This window comes from Miniopterus natalensis, chromosome 1 (genome assembly GCF_054644295.1).
Source record: "Miniopterus natalensis isolate mMinNat1 chromosome 1, mMinNat1.hap1, whole genome shotgun sequence".
In the NCBI taxonomy this organism is placed as follows: domain Eukaryota; kingdom Metazoa; phylum Chordata; class Mammalia; order Chiroptera; family Miniopteridae; genus Miniopterus; species Miniopterus natalensis.
In genome coordinates, this window is record NC_142081.1 from 141,989,953 (window position 1) to 142,014,113 (window position 24,161).

The 24,161-nt window shown below is 39.0% G+C and overlaps 1 protein-coding gene across 4 annotated transcripts in view; it reads left to right on the forward strand.

Annotated features, from left to right (window-relative positions):
* MANBA (mannosidase beta) overlaps window positions 1–24,161 on the forward strand; it is a 103,367-nt gene that overhangs the window by 66,707 nt on the left and 12,499 nt on the right. For all 4 annotated transcript variants that reach the window (XR_015715902.1, XR_001604040.2, XR_015715900.1 and 1 more), the window contains exons 13-16: window positions 2,784–2,948; window positions 17,107–17,251; window positions 20,353–20,495; window positions 21,324–21,581. Coding sequence is in view for 1 of the 4 variants with exons in the window: in XM_016223600.2 (XP_016079086.2) it covers window positions 2,784–2,948; window positions 17,107–17,251; window positions 20,353–20,495; window positions 21,324–21,581 (711 nt within the window). In the remaining 3 variants the exon portion in view is untranslated. The remainder of the gene's footprint in view (window positions 1–2,783; window positions 2,949–17,106; window positions 17,252–20,352; window positions 20,496–21,323; window positions 21,582–24,161) is intronic.

The following is a 24,161-nucleotide window of genomic DNA, read 5'->3' on the forward strand; positions in this document are numbered from 1 at the left end:
AACACTATGTACATATTTATTTTTTTAAATATGCTTTTACCGTTTTTAGAGACAGAGGGAAAAGGCGGGGGGGGGGGAGGGGGGAGAGAGAGAGAGAGAGAGAGAGAGAGAAACATCGATTGACTGTCTCCAGCATGCACTCTAAGCAGGGATTGAGCCCCCAACCCTGACTGGGAATTGAACTGATGACCTTTTGGTGCATGGACAATGTTTAACCAATTGAGCCACACTGGCCATGGAAACATTATATTTTAAAATAGGGAAAGATGAAGAGAAGTTCTGTTCATTATGAACCCTTTATTTAATCATTGCCTCTTTTCAGACAACATTGCTTAATTGAGAATTTGAATAGATAATTGTGAAGATAAAAGAAACCAAAAAAATAACTTTACATAATAATTTGGCTGTTTCATTTAGAGCTTTTCTGGTGTATTCAACAAAAATGCCTCTCTCTAGTTTGGGATACATTACTTCTTTGTAAAATAATATTTTCAACAGGCAGTCATCAATATTGCACAGTGATTAAAAGCTGGGGCTTTGGAATAAACAGATCTAGATTTGAATCTTAGCACTGCCCCACACGGGCTATATTACCTTGGACAAATTATTTAATTGAGTTTCAGTGTTCTCATTGGTAAATTGAGGTTAATAGTAGTAAATAACCTCTTACGAGTGTGTGTGTGTATGTGCATATGATAGTGTGTATAGATTAAGTTAGTTAATACATTGAAGCCTTAGCACAATTCTTTTAAAAAAAATTTATGTTTATTGTTGAAAGTATTACAGATGCCCCCCTTTTTCCTCACTGACCCCCTCCACCCCGCTCCCACCCCCCCACCTTAGCATAGTTCTTGACACAGTGAGAGTCCATAAAATGTAAGCTATTGCTACTATTCATCAAGGCCATTCTGCCCATATAATTTGTATTATAGTTTTGTTTTCTTCGGATACATCTAAGTTTAAAGAACTAGAGGCTGAGACTAGATTGCACAAGTTAGTTTTGGATCTTGGCCAAAGTACTTAACCTTTCTGTGCTTGGTTTTCTAATCTGTAAAATAGTGTGATAATAGTGCCTACTTATATGGTTGTTATGAGGATTAAAATGAGTTAATATTCTTAAAGCAATTAGAACCTTACCTGGCACTCTCTAATTCCTTCTGGTAACATTGTCATAGCTGAAATTTATAAGACTTCCGAACCACAGCTATCAGAAGGTAGAAAGTTTCCCATGTAACAAAGGTTTAGGTTTACTGGTTATGGGATACATTCAGATTATTACCAATGAGAGAGAAAGCTGAGACACCCAGAGGTGTGTTTCAGACTTTAGAAAGGAAGACTCATTAAAAAGAGGAAGATTATTGGTAAAGATGTGCATCTCAGATGTATACAGATGACTGTAATACTAATACCTCTATTTTAAATAAATAACAGGCGTAATTCATGTTCTCTAAACTGTCTGGTGGTAACAGTTTAAAAAAATTATATAATTTGGAAAAACTTCCACATTAAATGTGGCTATTCGACAACCCCCCCCCCAAAAAAAAACAAACCCAAAAAAACTTCCACAAAAATCCTTGTTTGGTATAAATAAGTGCCTAGAGAATAACTGTTTCCTTTTAAGGTGATTGGTCTGTGCATGCATTAGTGGGAATTATAAGTCATATTTTATGAACAGGAATTAAACTTTTTAATTTTTAGGGGTTTTTGAGGGTGGGTGGAATATGTTTTTTTAAACTGTGTAAGATGGATTAAAATTCTGATATTTTCAAATGTAGTCTGCAGTTATCTTATATCTTTATCAAGTGCTAGCAGTGCATTAATTCATAGGCCTAGAGGCCAGAATTATTGCTTTTTCTTTTTCTGTAAGAAGACACTAATGTGTTTTTTTGTTTTTGTTTTTTACTTTGACCTAATAATAGCTTATCAAAGGGATAAAAGAAAGATCCTGAAGTTGTGTCTGACTGGAAAAAAAAAAAAAAAAGAAAAGATCTATTTTAGGGAAAAGGAGTATCACTTTTGGTTTGTGTCTTCAACTATATAAAAATTAAACATTTCACGTATATTTAGTAATCACTGAGAAACAAATGAGTAGGTGCTAAAGCATTTACCATGTTAATAGTGATATTTTATTCCTGTTAAAGAATTGACAGTTTTAGCAAAATGTTGATTTCAGTCCATTATTCAGTTTTGACAACTTACTTACTCTAAGTAGATAAGATGACATTTAAAAATACACATAACTAACCCTGGCCAGTGTGACTCAGTTGGTTGGAGCATCGTCCCGTATACTGAAAGGTTTCTGGTTCCATTCCCAGTCAGGGCACATGCCCAGGTTGGCGGCTCGACCCTGGTCAGGGCCCGTGCAGGAAGCAGCCAATCGATGTTTCTTTCTCGCATCGATGTTTCTCTCTCTCTCTGTCTCTCTTTCTCTCTCTCTCTAAAATTAATAAAAATATAATCCTCATGTGAGGATTAACATTTAAAAAAAATACACATAACTAATGTTTAAAAAAGGAATAATATTTTGATAAGACTAGATTTTTAATGGAAATATCAAATTGTAATTTTCTACATTTGAGTAAGGGGAGGTATAGGTGCCAAATCCTGGTTTTGTGGTTTGACTTTGCACGAGGCTGATCTTTCACCAACAATAAGTGTGATGGCAAAAACATCGGTGAAATGATTCTAGTGTGTAGAGAACTTTTCAAGTTTGTCAGAAATGTGTAGAAAAGTATTTTTACTCCTAATTTCCCAATTTGCACCTCTTATCCTTTACTCAAAAGGTTTCATCTAGAGAGGACTGGTCTTACGAAAGCAGATTTTCATATCATCGACAACATCATGAAAACGGTAACAGTGAAATGCTTTATCAGGCTGGACTTCATTTCAAACTCCCGCAAAGCACAGATCCGTTACGCGCGTTCAAAGATACCATTTACCTTACCCAGGTAAGGCATTTTCATTTGGAGTTCAAAAGGCTCCTGAAGTTAACATAAGAGATCACCTAAGTTTTGTAAACCTTATGTGGCGAAACTATTTTTCATTTTACTGATTAAGGACTTTATCTTCTTTAAAATAGATATATGATGACATGTAAGACTTGAAATAAATAATTTTTGCCATTTGTCTCTCTTACAAGAATAGCTTAGAAATTCTACAAAAAAGTTGTGCTTAAAATGTTCTCCAGCTCAAGACTGCTATAATGTTCCAGTAATTAAGACAATAGTATTCCCCAGGGATAAACTTGAACAATGGGACATAATAGAGTCAAGAAACAGATTTATGTGAAATATAGTCACCTGACTGTGGACACGATGCCACTGCAATCTTGTGGGAAGGGATCGTCTTATCAATGAACAGTGCTGCATCCAGTGGGTATCTTTAGGGGGAAAGAAATGAACTGTGAATCCACAGACAAAAATGAATTTGATCAGTGATTAAAGATTCAACTGTGAAAGGTAGTACAATAAAGCTTCTAGGAGAAAACTTAAGAGAATACTTCGATACCTTGGCATAGGGACAGATTTCTTAAACAGGATATAAAAACTCTAACAGTGAAAGAAAGTAATGATAAATTGGACTTCATTAATATCATGGACTTTTGTGTATCAATGGCACCATTAAGAGAGAGAAAAGGCAGGACACAGATTGGGGAACAATATTTATAATACATATATCTGATAAAAGATTTATGTATACAATGAAGAACTTCTATAAAGCAATAAGAAAAAGATAACCTATTAAAAAATGGACAAAATCCTCAAACAGGCATTTCACCAAATTGATATCCAAGTGGTCAGTAAGTATAGAACAATGTCCTCAATTTCATTCTCAATCAAGGAAATGCAAGTTAAAGCCTCTACACACAATGTAATTTTAGCACAATGCCTAAAATTAAAAAGATTGACATTACCAACTGTTGGGGAGGTAGGACAGCTGAAACTTTCTGACATTGTTAGTAGGAGTGGAAATTTGTTTAACAACTATGGAAAATTTTATGGCAGTTTCTACCCAAGCTAAACATTCACTTACTCTTTGAATCACTCCTAACTATGTACCCAAGAAAAATGAGTGTGTATGTCAACAAACATCAAAAATAATGTTCATAGCAGCTTTATTCATAATGGCCCCAAACTGGAAACAACCTAAATATTTTTTTAACAGAAGACTTTATAAACAAATTGTGGTATATTTATACAGTGAATACTCCACAACAATAATAAAAAAAAAAGAACTACTGAACATCAGCTTGGATGAATCTCACAGACATTATGTTGAGCAAAAGAAACACTGAAGTTTCAGTACAGACAAAAGGAATCAAGATGATAGAGAGCAAATTAGTGGTAACCACTCTTGTGGAGAGGGATGGTGAACTGGTAAGTAGGAAAGGATACAAGGAAACTTTCTGGCGTGCAAAGTTTTATATCTTGATCTGGGTGCTGGTTACATGGGTGTGTACATATGTTAAAAGTCACTGGGTTGTACACTTAAGATCTGTGCATGTTACATTTTGCACCTTTCTAGATTACTTTTAAAATAGCTCTATTGAAGTATAATTGACATACCATAAAATTCACTCATTTTAAGAGTATACTTATGTGATTTTTACTATATTTATTAAGTCTTGCAACTGTTGTCATAATCTAATTTTAGAACATTTTTTACGTCCCAAAAGGATTTCTCGAGCTCATCTCCACTCACTCCCCTTTCTCACCTTCCACCCCAGGAAAAAATTCATCATCTGCTTTCTGTCTCTACAGATTTTACTTTTCTCAATATTCCATATAACTAGAATCATATAATATGTGATCTTTTGCATTTGGCTTTTTTCACTGAGCATGTTTTTGACGTTCTTCCATGATATAGCATATATCTATACTTCACTCCTCTTTCTTGCTAAATGGTATTCTCTTGTATGAATATACCACTTTTTATTTATCTACTCATCGGTTGAAGGACATTTGGATTATTACTAATTTTTGACTGTTTCGATAATACTGCTAATACATACAAAGATGTGCATGTATTTTAATTTCTCTAAGGTAGAAATATATGAGTGAAATTGTTGAGTTATGTGGGAAATTTATGCTTAAATTTTTAAGAAACTATCAAACTAAATTTTGGATAATAATTTCATTTGAATGTCTCCATTTTACTTTTTTTATTTGCCCACATTTCACGAAGCTGCAAACTACCTAAGACTATATTAAAGCCCCCGCTTAACTATCTGATGTTTGTGCCATACTTGTTTCAAGTTCTGAGAGAGAAGGTACAAAATCCCAGTCATATGAGTTGGTCTGAAATAGATAACAAGATTTTGTCAGACGTGATCACATTTAAATTTTTGCCTCTTAGAACCTAAAAATGTGCCAATTTTTATCTAAATTCATGCTCACCCTCATCAGTTTTCTCCTGTAAGAAAATGCAAAACCCCAGATAGAAGCTGAAGCAGAAAACCCTTGTTAGAGGCCAAAAGATTACCCCTTGTTAGAGGGCAAAAAACACTGGTTAAAAGAATTTCAAAGTTTCAGTCTTCATCGTATCAGTTAGCGAAGTTTTGCCAATGTGATATGTAATTTATGAAATTACCTCATAGAACACAAGTTTGAAGATAATGTTGATATCTGCCCCTTTGAAAGTGTTACGTTTCATTTTTATTAGCTTTTTATAACCAATATTTTATAAAAGTGTCTCAATTTTAATATATGAAACAAGATTACCCTTATTGGGGGTGTGTGTGTGTGTGTGTGTGTGTGTGTGAACCTTTTCAGCTGTTGTTTTTCATGCTGGCTTTGCTCCTCCCAGCTGTTCATTTTATGACTGTTACTTTATTCTATTTCCTGAAAACCATTTTCAGAGACTGACAGAAATAATTCTTTCTGAACTCATTAGCATTTGAGGTAGTTAGGAGCTGGGTGGACAAGTGGACTTCCGTTGCAGGTTTTTGTTGGTGATGGTTTTGTCTGATAATTTAGCGCTGATGTCCTAGCAGGCATTGGCTCACAGCTGGACCTGTCTTTGTAGGTTCTACCTTGGGACTTTCTGATATGCTGGATGAGATCTGAGAAGAAAGACATGAGAATTAGGGTTTTTTGGTTTTTAATGTTGGATTTTCTTGACTAAAAGACAAACAGGAAATGTTAGTGCAAAAGTTTTCCCCCCCTTGCTACTTTGATTTTAGAACAATCACCTTTAATCTGTGTGAAGCTTTCTGTGGTCCATTTTCCCTGTTCCCACTGCCACCCCTGACCTTTTTCTCAGTCTCTCATGCTGTTCTGAAGAACAGGGTCCTGGCTTGTGTACCACTTTTTCAAGACATTCTATTAAACATTATTTTCTCAACTTTCAGAAAAATTTGGCTGTGAAGCTGTGCAGCAAGTTTCCTCACATTTAGTCCGTTCCGTACTCTTTATGTTATAAACTGGCATCCCAGGAGGCTCTTACCTCTTTAATTCTTCTAATATTCCAAACTAATCTTGCCTCACCTTTCATTCTTCTGCCATGTGCTGCTGTATTGTCTTCCACATAGCCCACACCCAGGCACACCCTCTTACGATGTGTCACACATGCCTCACTGCTTAGTTGAGGACTGACTAGCTACACTGACACATCTAAACTAACTGCTAAGGGGCTTTGCCAGCGTAGCCTCTTACTAGGCACTTAGGGCAGAAGCTGGGCTGGTGACACATTTTACTAACCTCTTAGCTTCTAGATCCTTCATTTATTCTTTACGTATTTATTGAGCATGTAATGAGGGCTAGATGCCTGGGGATGTCCTTGAGAGATTCATATTCTTCAGGGGTCCATTTTATCTCCTCATGTTGCAAGTAACTTCATCACAACAAGTAAGAAGAAAAGGCAGGCTGTGTTGCAGTGGGCCCAGGTGTTGATGACAACTGCTACCCTGAATAGTTATTTGTTTGGTAAACAGCACCGAGACTCAATGGAAGATCCAGGTCATGCTGAGCTTTTAAGAAGGGGATAGGGTGGGTAAAGGAGAGGAATGATCTATTACATACTAGTGTACTGTATTTATGTGCATCATGTAATTTAACAGTTAATCAGACAAGAAGCATTCTTTGGGTGTCTAGTAAATGCCTGGCCCTGGGATGAGGTGCTTTGTATATACCTTCTCAAGTAATTCTGACAACATCTCCAGACATCTGTATTACTGTATCCATTTATTATGTGAGGAAACAGGCTCAGAAAGCCTAAGTATTTTGCCCAAGTTCTCAAGGCAATAAATGGAGTAGGTATCTACTTTTTCCCCCCTAGATCTATTTTGTTCATCAGTTTATTTTATTCATTGTATTCCACATATGAGTGAGATCATGTGATACTTGTATTTCTCTGACTGGCTTATTTTACTTAGCATAATACTCTCCAGTTCCCTCCATGCTGTCTCAAAAGGTAAGAGATCCTTCTTCGTTACAGCTGCATAATATTCCATGGTGTAAATGTACCACAGCTTTTTTACCCACTCATCTACTGATGGGCACTTGGGCTGTTTCTAGATCTTAGCTATTGTAAACTGTGCTGCTATGAACATAGAGGTGCATAAATTCTTTCCAATTGGTGTTTTGGGTTTCTTAGGTTATATTCCTAGAAGTGGGATCACTAAGTCAAATGGCAGGTCAATATTTAACTTTTTGAGGAAACTCCACACTGTTTCCATAGTGGCTACACTAGTCTGCATTCCCACCAGCAGTGTACCAGGGTGCCCTTTTCTCCACATGCTGGCCAGCACTTGACATTTGTTGATGGAGCCATTCTTACAGGTGTGAAGTGATACCTTATTGTGGTTTTAATTTGCATCTCTCTGATGATTAGTGACTTTGAGCTTTTTTTCATATGTCTCTTGGCCGTCTGTATGTCCTCTTTGGACAAGTGTCTATTTAGGTCCTTTGTCCATTTTTTAGTTGGATTGTTCATGTTCCTTTTGTTTTCAAAATATTATATCCCATTACAAATGTGATACTAGGAATTCTTTAACTACTGAGATGTTTGGTTGAATTATAACATCTATTTTCAGCAGTTAAGTAAAGCAGACATCAGAAAATTTGCACATTAATAACAGGCCTTATTGGAATAATAGAGAAACTCAACAAAACCAAAAGTTAGTTCTTTGAAAAGATCAGCAAAATTGAAAAACCTTTAGCTAGACTGGCCAAGAAAAAAAGAGAGAAGACTCAAATTACTAAATCAGGAATGAAAAAGGAAGCAATACTGTTGACCTTACAGAAATAAAAAGGGCAGTAAGGGAATACTATAAACAGTTGTGTACAATTGTGTGACAATATGTCATATGACCTAGATGAAATGGACAAATTCCTAGAAAGACATAAACTATGAAAACTGATTCAAGAAGAAATAGAAAATCTGAATAAAGCTATAACTAAAGAGATTGAGTCAGTAATAAAAATGAAAACTTCCCTTTAAAAAGATAGCTTCACTAGTGAATTCTAAAAAACATAAAAATTAACAACAATCCTTCACAAAAAATAGAGTGGGGAAACTACTTTCTAACTTATTTTTTAAGCCATTATTATCCTGATACCAAAACTAGACAAAGACATATCAAGAAAATAAAACTAATGATCAATATTCCTTATGAATATAGACAGAAAAAATCCTTAAGCAAAATACTAGCAATCTAAATCTAATAGCATATAAAAATTTTATACACCATAATCAACTGGGATTTATTTTAGGAATGCAACATTGGCTCAGTATATGAAAGTCAAACACCATGTTAATAGAATAAAGGAAAAATAACCATGTAATCACCTCAATAGATGAAGAAAAATCATTAAAAAAAAAAGCAACACACTTTCATGATTAAAAAACAACCACCACATTCGCCCTGACCAGTTTGGCTCACTGGTTAGAGGGTTGGCCCATGGACCAAAGGGTCTCAAGTACGATTCCCTGTCAAGGGCACGTACCTCGATTACAGGCTTGATACCCGGTCCTAGTCAGGGCTTGTGCAGGAGGCAACCAATCTATGTGTCTCTCTTGAATTGATGTTTCTCTCTCTCTCTCCACCCCCCTTACTCTTTCTCTGAAAAACAATAGAAAAAATATCCTCGGGTGAGGATTAAAAAAAAGAAAACAAACAAACAAAAACAAACATTCAACAAACTAGGAATACAAGGGAGTTTCCTCAACTTGATAAAGAGCATCTATGAAGAACCCATAGCTAATATCATATGTAATGATGAAAGACAGAAAGCTTTCTCCCTAAGATCAGGAACAAGACAAAGGTGCCTGCTCTTGCCACTTCTGTTTAATATTGTACTTGAGATTCTAGCCAGGACAATTAGGCAAGAAAATGAAATAAAAGATATCCATATTAGAAAGGAAAATGTAAAAAAACTGTATCTGCAGATGATATGACCTTATATACAGAAAACCATAAAAAATCAGCCTAAAAACCTATTAGAGCTAATAAATTAATTTAGCAATGTTGCAGGATATAAGACCAATGTACAAATATCAGTTGTATTTTAAGCAATGAATAATTTGAAAATGACATTATTAACAATACCATTGATAATAGTACCCAAAAGAATAAAATACTTTGGAATATATTTAACCAAAGAGATGCAAGACTTGCTCACTGAAAACTACAAAACATTGTTGAAGGAAATTAAAGAAATGGAAAGACATCCTGTGTTCATGGATTGGAAGACTTAATATTGTCAAGACGGCATTACTACCCAAATTGATTTACAGATTCAACACAATCCCTATCAAAATTTTTACTACTATTTTTGGAGAAATACGCAAAGTGATCCTATAATTCATATGGAAATGCAAGGCACCCAGAATAGTCAAAACAATCTTGAAAAAGAACAAACTTGTTCTTACACTTCCTGTTTTCAAAACTTACTGCAAATCTACAGTAATCAAGATAGTGTAGTACTGGCATGAAACCAGACATGTAGATTGATTGAATAGAATTGAGAGTACAGAACTATAAACACACACATCTTGATTGATTTTCTCAAGGGTGTCAAGACAATAAAATGGAGTAAGAATAGTGTTTTGGTGCTAGAACAACTGGATATCCTCTTGGAAAAGAATGAATTTTGACCCCTACCTTACACCATATTAAAAAATTAACTTAAAATTGATCAGAGATCCACACATAAGAGCTAAAACTATCAAACTCTTAGAAGAAAACATAGGTGTAAATCTTTGTGAATTTTGATTGGATAGCAGTTATTAGATATGACACCTAAAGAACAAGCAACCAAAGAAAAAATAGATAAAATAGACTTTATCAAAATTAAAAACTTTTGTGTGTCAATGGACACTATCACAAAAGTGAGAAGGTAATCCACAGAATAGGGGAATTTTTTAAAGTCATATATCTAATAAGGACATAATGTCCAGAATATATTAAAAAAAAACTCTTACAACTCAGTAATGAAAAAGACAACCCAATTAAAAATGGTTCAAAAATTTGAATAGATATTTGTCCAAAGAAAATGGTCAGTTAGTACATGAAAAGATGCTCAATATCATTAGTCATGAAGGAAATGCAAATCAAAACCACAGTGAGATACATAGATAGTGGGATATCTAGAATTAAAACATATATATATGTAAGGAGATTTATTATAGGAATTGACTCACATGGTTATGGGGGCTAAGAAGTCCTATAATCTGCCATGTGCAAGACAGAAAACCTGGAAAGCCAGTGATGTAATTCAGTGTGAGTCTGAAGGCCTGAGATCTGAGGAGCCACTGGTGTAAATCTTGGAGTTTGACAGCCTGAGAACCGGGAGCTCCAGTGTCTGAGGGCAAGAGAAGATGGTCCCAATTCAAGAAGGGAGAGAATTTGCCCTTCCTCTGCCTTTGTATGATGCCCACCCACACTGGTAAGGATAGGTCTTCTCTACTCAGTCTACTGAATTACCATAAACATCCTCACAGACATACCCAGAAATAATGTTTTACCAGGTATTTGGGCATTCTTTAATTCAGTCAATTTCACACATGAAGTTAATCATCATAGTAAGAATGTAGAAAAACGGGAACCTTCATATGTTGCTGGTGGGAGTGTAAAATGGTACAATTGCTGTGGAAAAGTTTTTCAAAGAGTTAAATATAGAATTATCATAGGACCCAGATTTATATTTCTTAGGTATATAGCCAAGGAAATGGAAAACATGTTGACACAAAAGCTTGTGCACATATGTTCATAGCAGCATTTTTTATAATAGCCAAAAAGTTAAAACAGTCCAAACATGTATCAACTGATGAATGGGTAAACAGAATGTGGTGCAGTGTATTCATACAATGAAATATTATTCAGCACTAAAATGGAATGAAATACTGATACATGCTGCACCACAGGTGAACTTTGAAAACATTATGTTAAATGAAGGAAGCCAGTCAGAAAGACCACATACTATTGCATCATTCCACTTATATGAAATGTCCAGAACAGGCAAATCCATAGAAACAGAGGGTAGATTAGTGGTTTCCAGAAGCAGAGGAGAAGGGAGATTGAGTAACTATTAGCCAGTTCAGTGTTTCTTTTCGGGGTGATGAAAATATGCTGGAATTAGGTAGTGCACAACCTGTAACTATACTGAGGCCAAGGCATGGAAACAACCAAAATGTCCCTTGATAGAGGATTGATAAAGAAGATGTGGTACATATATACAATGGAATACTAGTCAACCATAAGAAAAGATGACATACTGCCATTTGCGACAACATGGATGCATCTTGAGAATATCATGCTAAGTGAAATAAGTCAGACAGAAAAAGTCAAGAACTGTATGATTTCACTCATATGTAGGATAAATAACTGAAAGCAACAAATGAACAAACAAGACAAACAAACAGAAACTCTTGGACACAGACAACAGTGGGGGTGGTAGTAAAGGTTAAAGGGGTCAACATATGGTGACAGAAGATTTGATTTTGGGTGGTAAACACACAATGCAATATACAGATGATGTATGATAGATTTGTATGCTTGAAACCTATATAATTTTATTAATCAATGTCACCCCAATAAATTCAATAAGAAAAAAACCCAATGAATTGTAAACTCACAGGGTGAATTGTATGGTGTGAATTATATCTCAGTTTAGAAAATGGCTTTACTGGAAGATTCTTATTGTCAGGATCACTTTAAGTAAGTAAAGGACATAAATCACATCTGTCAGGAGAACTTAGCCACATGGCCATTCCTAGTTCCAAGGGCAGTGGGTGTGATTCTGGAACGTGCAGTCCAGCTACGACTCTGTCACTCAGGAAGAAGGGGATGATGGGTTTTTGTAGATGATGGGTTTTCATCATGGTGTGGAGCTGGAATTGAAACCTTAGGTCTTGGTGTCCTGGACTAATTTCTTTTCAACATACCATCTGTTTCTCTAAGGAGACTGATTTCATAAGTGTCATCAGGCAAGCTGCTGAATATAGGCATATTTTTGAAACTAAAATAAGATTTGTCTGCTACCAGTAGGACTGAGTAATCTTGGAAATGACTAAGCATTTATCTTTTTAATATGTTAAGATTGCCCTTTTTAGGAAAGTGTGCATGTGTGTATAAATATAAGTACAATTTTTAAAGGGAAAGAGGCAGTTCCAGAGATCTAGGATTGTATAATTTCCCTTTGATAAGGACATTGGGCAGTGGCCTTCTGCATTTTTATGAACAAACATGTCATTCATTAGTCCTGACAGGCACCCACTGGTTTGGGTAAACTCAGGTCCATGTTATTGACATGGCACCATCTGTCTGTTGAGTGTACTGTACCATGCAGAGCCTAGAGCACTCAAGAGTCTTTGTTTCCCCTCGTCACACTAAGTTAAGGTATGATAGGCTACTAGTTAGAGCTTGCCTAGTGCTCTTTTCCTTTATTGCTATCAAGGGTTAGGAGCTCTGCTTGCATTATAATTTTTTCTAATTAAAAAATTTAAAGGATTATGAATATTTACCTATTAAATCAGAAAAGGTAAATTACAGCAAGAAATTTGGGGTAGATACACAGAAATAATTATTGCAGGTAGTTCTGAAAATTGGAATAGTTTAGGGACTGAAAACTCAAACATTTGTGGGCAGTAGGCAGGTAATTTAAATGGATGAGAGTCTGATTGTTGGGAATTGTGGCAAAATGGAGTGTAGAGGCCCTGCGACATTAAACAATGACAACAGCAACCGCAAGAAACATGCAGCACCTGCCAAACACTTGCCATGTGGGCCAGTTAAAACCTGTGTGTGGCTAAGTTTGGCCTGGAGGCCGCCAGTTTACGGTAACCTCTTGACTGGATCATAGCAATATGCAAAAAGGACTGTAAATTTTGTCATATATTACCAAAGGTGGCAACCCAAGAAGTGAAGAAATTAATTGGGACATAAAATGTTCTTTGCTTTTGTATTTAAAAAAAACCCCTAAAAACCATTCAAATGCCTAATAATTGGAGAATGACTATAAACTATGATATAACTACATAACCGTTTAAAGCACAGAAACATATAGAAAGTGCCTGTGCATGGAAATGTACATGTGTGAAAATTAAGTGAGAGTAGAATACAAAATTATAAATGTAATTGAGTTACAATATATGTTAAATATTGAAAAATAATTTGGAGTAATGTAAATAGTTTGATGCTCATCAGATTTTTTTTTCCTGAAAAGAAGCTTAAATCCACCATGAAGAAAAAGAAAATGCAGGCCACCTCTATGAAGAACATCAGTAAAATATCTAGTTGTCCTTTGGATTCCATCTAAGCATGAGTATGACAATTTCAATAGCATATAGTTTTGTCCTATAAAAAAGTGTTCATTTTTACCTGAGATGACTTGATTACCTACTCTGTTATACACTGATATTTTGTCACTACTTCAGAATTCTGTTTTTTACTCTTTTCCTATTCACCTTACTTTATAAATATGGATCCCAGGAAAATGATTCCAGTCCCAAACTTCTTGAGTGACACCCATCCTTTTATACCATTCATGAGTAGGCACTGAGCCAAGTCCCTGGGGTAATGTCAGAAGGTTCTTTAGCTTCAGAATTGGCCCAGACTTTGAGGATACTTCAGGTCCTGGGATTTCCAGAATGTGGCCACCCCCTTGAGTGGAATGTCCATGGTGGTTGCCATTCGATGCCTGTGCGTAGCCTGTGAAATGCCTGGGAGTGATTCAGGAGAATTCAGCTCCTGAAATGTCTGGGGGTGACAGCAACCTCTCTCCCCCTGTTGTTACTCATCGGTGTGATGAGGGCCTCAGTCTTCCTGTTGTGATTCCTTCTCACACAGTCCATAAAGCAGTGACTAATTTTGCAGGAATCTCGGGATGACAACTGTGATGTCTTATCTTTCTAGGCTTCAGGTGTATGTGCTAGAGGGACAGGGACTTGATGTGTCATAGGCCAGTTTTAGCTTGGTTGGTGGGGGCACTGTGTGGAGGCTCAGGGTGATTTCAGTGAGTTCAGATTTATCAACCCTTTGAAACAAACGCACAGGTTACTTTCTGTGCTGATATGAGGTAAAATTCTCTAGTGGGTGTGTATTCATCATTGGTGCTACCCTTGGATCAGTTTTTACTGAGATTTCACTTCTTGACTGCTTCATCGTCATTGAACTTTCTAGAAGTTGCTCCACAACTGATTTTGCATAATAACTCAACATATTTGTGAATGTTTACTCAAGGGACTTAATTTCTCTGTGCCTAGCAATCCAGGCCTAGAAGTAGGTAAGTCACTTTCTTCAGTTCAGACAAGATTAGTATTTTTACAAAGAACTTGGCTAGAGATCCCGAGTGTAATTGCAGATAGCTTGACTGACATAGATCAAAGTTCTTTTTTTTAAAAAAATATATCTTTATTGATTTCAGAAAGAGGAAAGGAGAGGGAGAGAGAGAGATAGAAACATCAATGATGAGAGAGTCAGGGCATGTGCCCTGACCTGGAATCGAACCCTGATTGCCTGGATCCTATGTCGACACTCAACCGCCGAGCCACGCCCGGCCGGGTTAGATCAAAGTTCTTAGGTCTGTTTTTCTATTGCATTTCCTCTGACTTAGTGTTAGACTAGTATAGTCATACTGCATCTTGTGGTCATTTTCAGTTGGTTCCAAAGCTGCTGTGTGTTCTCACTTTCCTTAGAATGTATTTGCCTGTGGTCCAGTGGTCTGGTTCCTGAATTCTCATTCAGGGAAGGGGTCCCTCCCTCCCTCCCTCCCTCCCTCCCTCCCTCCCTCCCTCCCTCCCTCCCTCCGTTCCTTCCACTGATTTTAGAGAATGAGGAAGGGAGAGGTAGAGAGAAAGAGAAACATCGATGTGAGCGAGAAACACCTATCGGCTGCTTCCTGCATGCTCCCTGCTGGGGACTGAGCCTGCAGCCCAGGCGTGTGCCCTGACCAGGAAACGAACTGGCATTTCTTGGGTCATAGGTCGATGCTCAACTGCTGAGCCGCGCTGGCTGGGCTGCTTGGAAGATTTTAATAGCTGTCTAAATTCTCTCCATAAATCCACTCTGCCCCCCTGTAATACATTCTCCTTTCTGTAGTCAGGGTTGTCTTTTGGAAATACAAATCTGGTCACTTCACCCTTTAACCTAAAAGCTTTCTGTGTCTTCCAGGCTCCTTTAGGCTGCACAGAAAAAACCTTCCCAGGTGTGACCCCTCCATCTCTCCAGCCTCTCTCCCACAGCCCCCAGCTCTCTGTGCTCCCACCACTTGGGCCTTTTTGTGATTCTTTTGTTCACTGCCCTCTCACCACACATTGTCCTTTCTGGCTGCAAGGTTCTGCCTCTCTCTTTTCCTCTTTCCTCTTCTTTGAGGCCAGTCCTGACTCCCCAGGTACCCCCATTTCCCCTAACATCCCAGCTCCTAACACTGCACACCTCTCCTTCTTAGCACTTATTACTATTTAAAGTTTATGTTTATTTGTGTGACTCTTGGATTAAGACCTGCCTTCTACACAAGCCAATAAGCTCATGAAGCTGGGCTGTATCTTTTTGACTTGTAGAGGGGCTTACTGTTGCTAGCTTGGTAACACATCCTGAAGGTGCTTATAAATATTTATTGAATGACCATGATTTCTTCTTGGCTTCCCCTTCTGGAATTTTATGGCTCTGCCTCACATAAGTCATCACTTCATCTATGACTTATTCAATAGCCAGCCTACCTCGATCTAAAGGTTCTACCTTTATCTGAGCTTTTCCAGCTTTATAGGAAGGCGTCTGGGCTTAGTTTTCTAGTGGCCATATGTGCGTCTTTCTTTTTTTCCTCTGTGAAAATCCAGGCCCTCATCTAAGGCCATCCTTTTCTCTGACTGAGGAATCCTTGCAGCTCTGACCATCTCTCCAGGTTCTCCTTGGTGACCTCTCCTAACAACCTCTCATTCATGAGCCTTTCCTAACTACAACTCCACAGTCAGGAACATAAGCAATAAAAGAGGTTGATATTTCAATGATAATGGCAGTAATTAAGGGTCCTGCATGAATTTTTATTGCCTCTTAAACAGGAACTAAACTCACTTATCTCATTGCTGCAATTTACCATCTATCCTGGCATGATGAAGGCATTGTATTTATAAGAAATTTTACATTCTCAAAAGTCATGATATGAAAACAATTGCTGGACTAGAAAAAAGTGGTTAGGGATTGGGAAGGATCAGACTCCTAATAAAGTTATTTTTCCTACAGAATTTTTTCCTAATAAAGCTTAAAAAAATTAGCTCTGAGAATGTCAGTAAAGCCCAGCACTGCAAAAAACTTAGTGTTTCACTGCATATAGCATTTGCTCCAGAATAAGTCTTTGTTTTCCGTCAATGCCTGCACTATCATTAGCAAAGAATATTTATACCGTCCTGTTTCCTTGATTACCCAATTGTTATAATAAATCAAATACCAAGCCTCTCAAACAAACCAGCTTTTATAGACAACAGCTTCTCTCATGCTAAGGGGCTAGTTCCAGATCTAGTATACTAATGGGATATGTAATGCTAATCAAGTTCTCTGATTTATCCAATTTGCTTAACCCCCCCCAGAAACTCAAGCCTGTGATTTTCTCATATCTGAGCAGCCTACATCAAACAATAACACCTGTGTTCTAATGTTTTCCCCTGAACCAGGTGATGCAGGCCCAGTGTGTCAAAACAGAAACTGAATTCTACCGCCGCAGCCGCAGTGAGATAGTGAATGGAGAAGGGCACACCATGGGGGCGCTGTATTGGCAGCTGACCGACATCTGGCAGGCCCCTTCCTGGGCCTCTCTAGGTAAGTGTTTCAGCTTTCTTTCCATGTGAGAGAGAAAGCAATACCTGTGAGGAGAGGCACTGAGAAAACACAGAGGCCCAGGTGAGGAGATTCTCCAGCAGCAGGTCTGTGCAGGTTTATGAACTGGACTCCCCCCCCCCCCCCCCCCACAGTCTTTCCAGGGGCCTGAGAGGCAGGCCTCATTGTGAGTTCTGTGATGTGAAAAGTCTCCCAGCAGGTTAATGAGGGGATAGATTCGTGCACGGAGATCTCAGCCACATGTCTTCTAATCATTGCCTAGATCTGAATTTATTTAAGAGGACTGACTTTCCAGGGTAAAAGGAACATTTATTTAAGCATCCCTTCTTCTGTTTAGGAGAATTCAACCACTTGGAAGGTTGGCCCTGCCAAGTGTTAAAATGCCCCTTTGCCTGATTCCCCTTGAAGTCCACGAGGCCATCCTATCTTGCCATATTTATCTCTTTGGGGGAAGGTAGTAGAGTCAGAAGTCCAAGTAGGAAGGGGTCTTAACTGAACCAGTTCAGCTAGCGACAGGTGAGGCGGCTGGCGTGACAACTGCAGCTTGGATTATTGTATTTTGGTACATGAAAAAACTTAACTTGAATCTCTGGTCTTCACCAAAGGTGACTGCAAGCAAAGTTCACTTAATATAAACAAAAGTTTGGGGTCAAAGCTGTAAAGGAAAAAGGCCATGTTGCTGGGGCGTGTGGGTGCAAATCTAAAATCCATTCCCACAGGCTTTGATTAGGGACAGGTCCGCTCTGGAAGGGAGTCGAAGTTTTCATCAAGTTTCTCTGGTCACACTCTTTATCAACACCAACCAGATAAAAGGGTATTGAATGAGAATCACGGGTAGACCATGGGAGAAAAGCCTTCTGGAACACTTAGCACTGGATGAAGAGGTGCTGTTCAGAGACACTTGGATGCTGTCCCTGGTTTCTCTGTCTGTGGCCGAGGTTGTGGACTTCTGAGGCTGAGTTTGGCTCAAGAAATGGGAGAGCCCAATTTTTGTAAATCTTCCCTTAAATGACTGCATGCAGATTATTTGAATGAGTTCTTCAGAGAGGGTGGGTAAACCCAAGTGCAGGAGTCTGACTGCAAAGCAAAAATTTGTCTGTTTTCTAAACTGCGGCAGGACAGTGCCTCCATGGAGAGGGTTATCATCTCCTTGTACATGTTAGAGAAAGTGGGTGCCGGGGGGGAAGCTGTGACAAGCTTTGCTATATCTGCTTCTGCTCTGGGCAGCCTTGGAGCCCTTGTTTAATTCTGCTTAATTGGCTCAATAAATCTGGCGCTTAAGTGCAGGTGGGGGTGGGGGAGGTACGTGTGACCTCTTATCACCTGACATGGTGATACTTTAAAGGGATCAATAGGGCCCTATCGGGTTTGGCTCAGTGGTCAGAGCATCAGCCCACAGACTTAAGGGTCCCAGTTCAATTCCGGCCAAGGGCACATACCTCAGTCGAAGCAGGAGGCAGCCAATCAAAGTGTCTCTCTCACATTGATGTTTCTCTCTTCTTTCCACTCTCTCTGAAAAGCAATGGAAAAAATATCCTCCCGTGAGGATGGGAAAAAAAAGTAAAGGGATCAATAGCTACTTGAAACCTATAGATTCTCACATTTCTTTTTCAACAATTAGTCTTGTTTATAGTTATAATTGTGCAAATATAGAACTCCACTGGGCAGTTTGCTTGGCTCATACAGTTGAGCAGTTACAGAGCAAATGGCAGAGCCAGAAATCACATGGCATTTTTGGCTGGTTATGCAGTGTTATGATGATATCCAGACTTTGTCACTGATTGGTAACTAGGGTGTGTACCCATGAGACCTTCTGCTCAGCTGCTGTTTTCCTGAGTGTATTTGTGTGTGGCCTTGGTCACTGGAACCATGCATTTGAAGTCTCTCCCCTGTAATCGATATCACACATGGGTATATAAGTTATCTCAGGTCTGAGCCACCTTCCATTTCTGAGAAAAACTTTCCATCCCTCTCCCCTTGTTGTTTTAAAGGGGAACTACTAAGAATTGGGATTGAAATGCTGAGAGTTGAAATTTTGCAAAACCCAAAGAAATTAGTTCTATCTGAACTTCACAACCTCATTCCTCCTTCTTAACAGTTTGCACTGTGAATTCTGGAATCACTGTCTCTCTCTGTCCGTCTGTCTGTCTCTCTGTCTCTTTCTCAGAAGTTGTTGGGTGATGCAGTGCTTTCTGGAGAAGGATCTTTTGTCTGAAATAGAGGAATGTTGAAATTTTATTTTTGATTTTATTTTTTTTGAGAGAGAGAGAAAGGAGAGGGAGAGAGAGAAACATCCATGTGAGAGTGAAACATGGATTGACTGCCTCCTGCATGCACCCTACCAGGGATTGGGCCTGCAAGCCGGGCATGTGCCCTGACCAGGAATCGAACCGGCAATCTTCCAGTGCATGGGACGATGCCCAGCTAACTGAGCCACACCGGCACAGCGAAATAATTTTTAGTTTGTGGGTTCAGCATACTAGACTTGCCAACAGGGCACAGCATTCTACAGGTTCTTGACAACTTCTGATTGTGCTTGCAGAACCGTCATTAATTGTCGTTGGTTGCAATGTTTTCCTCCAGCGGAAACTTGCCGGCCACATTAGTGATAGTGCTTGCTTTCCTTCCCTCAGAGGATTTGTGCTTATGGGAAAAGGAGACTTTGAGCTCTAAATCATTCTTACAAAGGAATATTTGTAACAGGTGTTCACTGCCAGTGCTACTGATTTCCTTCTTCGTGTGTATGTATGTGGTAAAGAGGAGCTTTGTGCACTGAGCTCCAGGAAGCAAGGAGTCAGGTCTGGGCCCAAAATACTGCCTGTGGCATGTTTGACTTAACTGCTTGAGCTTCCGTTCATCATTTGAAAAGTGAAATGTTAATGTGTGACTCACCCAGATGTGAGGATAATATGAGGCAATGTTCAGAATGCTCAGAGCCCTCAATAAACGTGGGCTCCCGACCTTTCTGGGCCTCCCTCCCACGCTCGGTCCCTAGAATCATGACAGATCATACCCAGCCAGCCCTGCGGGCTATGACTGACTGCTGACCCTGCCCATCTCCTAACTTTCCTGACTACTTTCAGAGTACGGAGGAAGGTGGAAAATGCTTCATTACTTTGCTCGGCATTTCTTCGCTCCGCTCTTGCCTGTGGGTTTTGAGGATAAAGACGTGTTTTTCATCTACGGGGTGTCAGACCTTCACTCGGACCATAACATGACGCTCACTGTAAGTTGCTTGGATTTTCTCTCTGCGATGGAGAAGTTTAGATTATTTCTTTAGTTATTTGTTTCTATTTCTTTTGGGAAAAAGAAAAGAGAACTTAATATGTATCAAAATGTTTCTAGTGCCTGTAGTAGAAAATGGGCTGTCCTTGGAGTCAGATACCTGCATTCAGTGTAAAACTGCTGTTTATTCTGTGACCTTAAGCCTAATGTCTTGGTGACTCAGTTTCCTCACCTGTAAAATGATACCAACCTATCTTCTTAAAGGCTTTCTATGGTTAGTGAATAAAAGAACTAGATGAAAGTGAATTATAAACTGTAAAGTGCCACGTAGATGTCAGGTTGTTTATAATCATGGAAAGCAGGAAATAGCTTAAACTTTATTAAAAAGAAATCTTTAAAAATGGTATGTTTTAATAGAAGTCAGTAAAATTATTCAGAATGCATATGGAAAAGTAAACTTGGATCAAAAACAATGCTAGGTAAAAAGAGAGGGTAGAAACTCAAGTCTTGGGTAGCTATGGTTTAGAGGACATCGAGCATAGGTCATGTTTATGGAATAATTACAATGCCCCAGGTACTGTGCCTTCCGCAGATCACTTTTAATTCTCACAGCAGCCTGTGAACTTAGTGCTGTTATTATTCTCATGTTGCAAAGGAAGAAACGGAGACTTCGAGAACCCGAGTAACTTGCTTAGTTACACCACTAGTACTCGGTGAGGCTGAGGTTAAACCCGGGTTGCTTAGTCTCCTAATGGGTACTGTTATTTTGACTTTCATCAGTTATTACTACTATTTTTCTCTGCTTTTGTTCTGCCTCGTTTCTCTGCAGGTGAGAGTCCACGCGTGGAGTTCCCTCGAGCCCCTGTGCTCTCAGAGTACCCAGCCTTTTGTGATGAAAGCAGGGGAGGCCGTTCTCCTCTATCAGGAGCCAGTGTCTCAGCTGCTGAGCAGATGTGGCCACTGTACACGGCAAAGCTGTGTGGTTTCCTTTTACCTGTCAACCGACAGCAAACGCTTGAGCTCAGCCAACTATCACTTCCTGTCCTCACTGAAGGCGGCTGTGGGGCTCCAGAAGGCACACATCACTGTGAGCACTGGTTGGTGGGGCCACTGTGGCCTTGTGGGGCTGTCCCGTCCTGGGCAGGCACATTGCGTCTTGCTTTTTGCAGACCTTTGCCTTGGAACTGAGTTTACCCAAGTCCTGGGGAATTTTGGCTCCTTCCCACTGGAAACAAGGCCAAATGACTTATATTTCTAATTTAGCATTTGTCAAAGTTTTTGGTTGCTGCTCCTCCTGCTGTCCCATCACCCCTCCCTCGTGGGGCTTGTGCAATGGAGGGAGAGGTGTCAGCATCGTCACCACTGATCCCCTTCCACTGGGCTCCAGACTTGGTCCTGGGGCTTTAGTGTACCAACCCTGAAGTATTGTTGATGTAAGAAATGTTCAGACCTGTAGAGAATTTTCATAAGAGTTTATTGGAGCGAAACTGACAGCACATGCCGGGGAGCAAGATCTTAAATGCTCCAGAGAATAACAGTTTTGCAGCTTCTTTTGTGCATCTGAAATTAAGGAGGGAACAAGGAAGATCCATGAAGGTGAGAAGCGGCCACGCAGGGATCGGATTACAGGATAGTTAACAAGATTATGTGCTGTCTTGAGGGTTAATACCCCCTTCCAGAGGTATTACTTCTGGTGTTTCTTTTTGTTTGTTTTGCTTTTATTTATTTACTTAATTATTTATAATAGAATTTATTGGGGTGACATTGGTTAACAAAATTATATAGGTTTCAAGTGCACCATTCCACAACATCATCTGTACACTGTATTGTGTGTTCACCACCCCAAGTCAAGTCTCCTTCCATCACCACTTCTGGTGTTTCAAAAGTGTGTGAACCTAGATGCACAGCAATGGGCAGGGCTTGTACTTAAGGCAAAGAGAAACCGTTTACTAAAGAAGTTATAGGTGTGGGGCATGACGACCTACCATGACCTGCCCAGTTAGGAATCATGATCAGATCGCCCTTCGAGGTTACCTTCTGTAGGACCCCATTTTTCCATCCACATGGTCATCTGTGTTTACAAGTGAGCAAACTAGGGGGACCAAGTTACACACTCAAGTAGCATGCTCAAGGAAGCATCGGAGCCCAGTAGGAGCACTCTAATTTTGAGATTTTAGGTAGAGTCTATTAATCTTTAAAATTTTCACTCTACTCTTTATTTTTGATTTATTGCTGCAAAGTACCTTAATTACCAAATCTCTTTATAATTGCTGAGAAAAACAATGGCGTGATCAGGATGTGTTGTTATAAAAATTGTGCAGCTGGAGAATGTGGAATCTCTTGAGTCGATTGAAACGCTTTCTTTTCCTCCTACACATAGTGATTGAAAATATATTTCTAGAAAGGTTTATTTTCTGGTTTTAGCGAATTTTAAATTTCTTTTACCCTTTACTTTATTGAGAAGACTTGCGTGAGAGGATTTTTTGCATTTACTTTAGAAGTAATCATATAGAAATTCTTAACCCTTGATTTGAAAACATATATCTTCTTTCCCAATTAATAGTGATACAGTCACGTAACAAAATCTAAGTTATCTGTAACAACTGATATAGAACAGATAGGAAGGAAATGACATATATTTACGTAGTTTCTTTCCATAAAAGAAAAAAACCACTATGTAGCAGACTAGATTTAGGATTTTTAAAACAATTTTTTCTCTTTTCTGAGCTAAGCCTTCATTACCTTGGGATAATCTGTGGTGGGAGAGAAGTAGGACTTCTTTATTTTTCCTACCTAATTTGTATTTTAGTGAAACTTGCCCTTCCTAAACGGGAAAAAAAAAAAAAAAAAAAAAAATTTATTGCAGGCTTAATATGGGCCAGGCACTTGGGTGTCCTGTCCCAGGTAGATGCCAGAAATTTGTTTTCCTTGCCTCCCTGAAGCCAGGGTGCAAGCTTGAGCCCTGCAGTTAGATATACAGAAATGAGATTTCCAATTGGAAGAAGGCAACAAGAGTGAGCAGGTACTGGAGTCCCTCTGGCCTTGGCCTTGGCACAGTGGCCGGGGCCTCCCTGGCAGCAGTGTGGGCTGGCCGGGGCCAGCTGGGTGAACTGCATGGTGCGGCGACTGCTTTACGGTCTTCGCGGGAACAGCTGGGTGACTGATTTGGGAATTTGACATCTAGCTTCAAGCCTGAATCTCTGACCCTCTGAGAGCTACCTAATATATTTCATTTTCTTTTCTGCTTCTCCCAAAGTAGGTTTTTTTCCTTGTTTGTAGCTTAGAACTCTGAATGGTTATCAAACAAGTGTATAAGCCTAAAATTATGTACAGTAAATATTTCCCGTTGAAATTCTTTCTGGCACACATAACATGTAATGTCAGACCTATGCTGTGGCATGTATCCATGCTGAGGACTTGTGTTTCATGACACAGACAGAGCTTTGATGACCAGGTCACACTCAATCCGTACTGCCTGAGAGGCTCGCCACCCCCAGCTCTGTGGCTGAGCTCGGCCGCCCTCTGTGCTCATCCGCTAGTTAATGACGAGATTTAAACTGTTGATACTGTGCAGGGTTCACAAATCTTAAAAGTGCTCATGATGTGACTTTACGGTTCTATGTAATAAAAAAGAGAAAGCTCTAGTGCTAGAACTTCTGTAAATGCC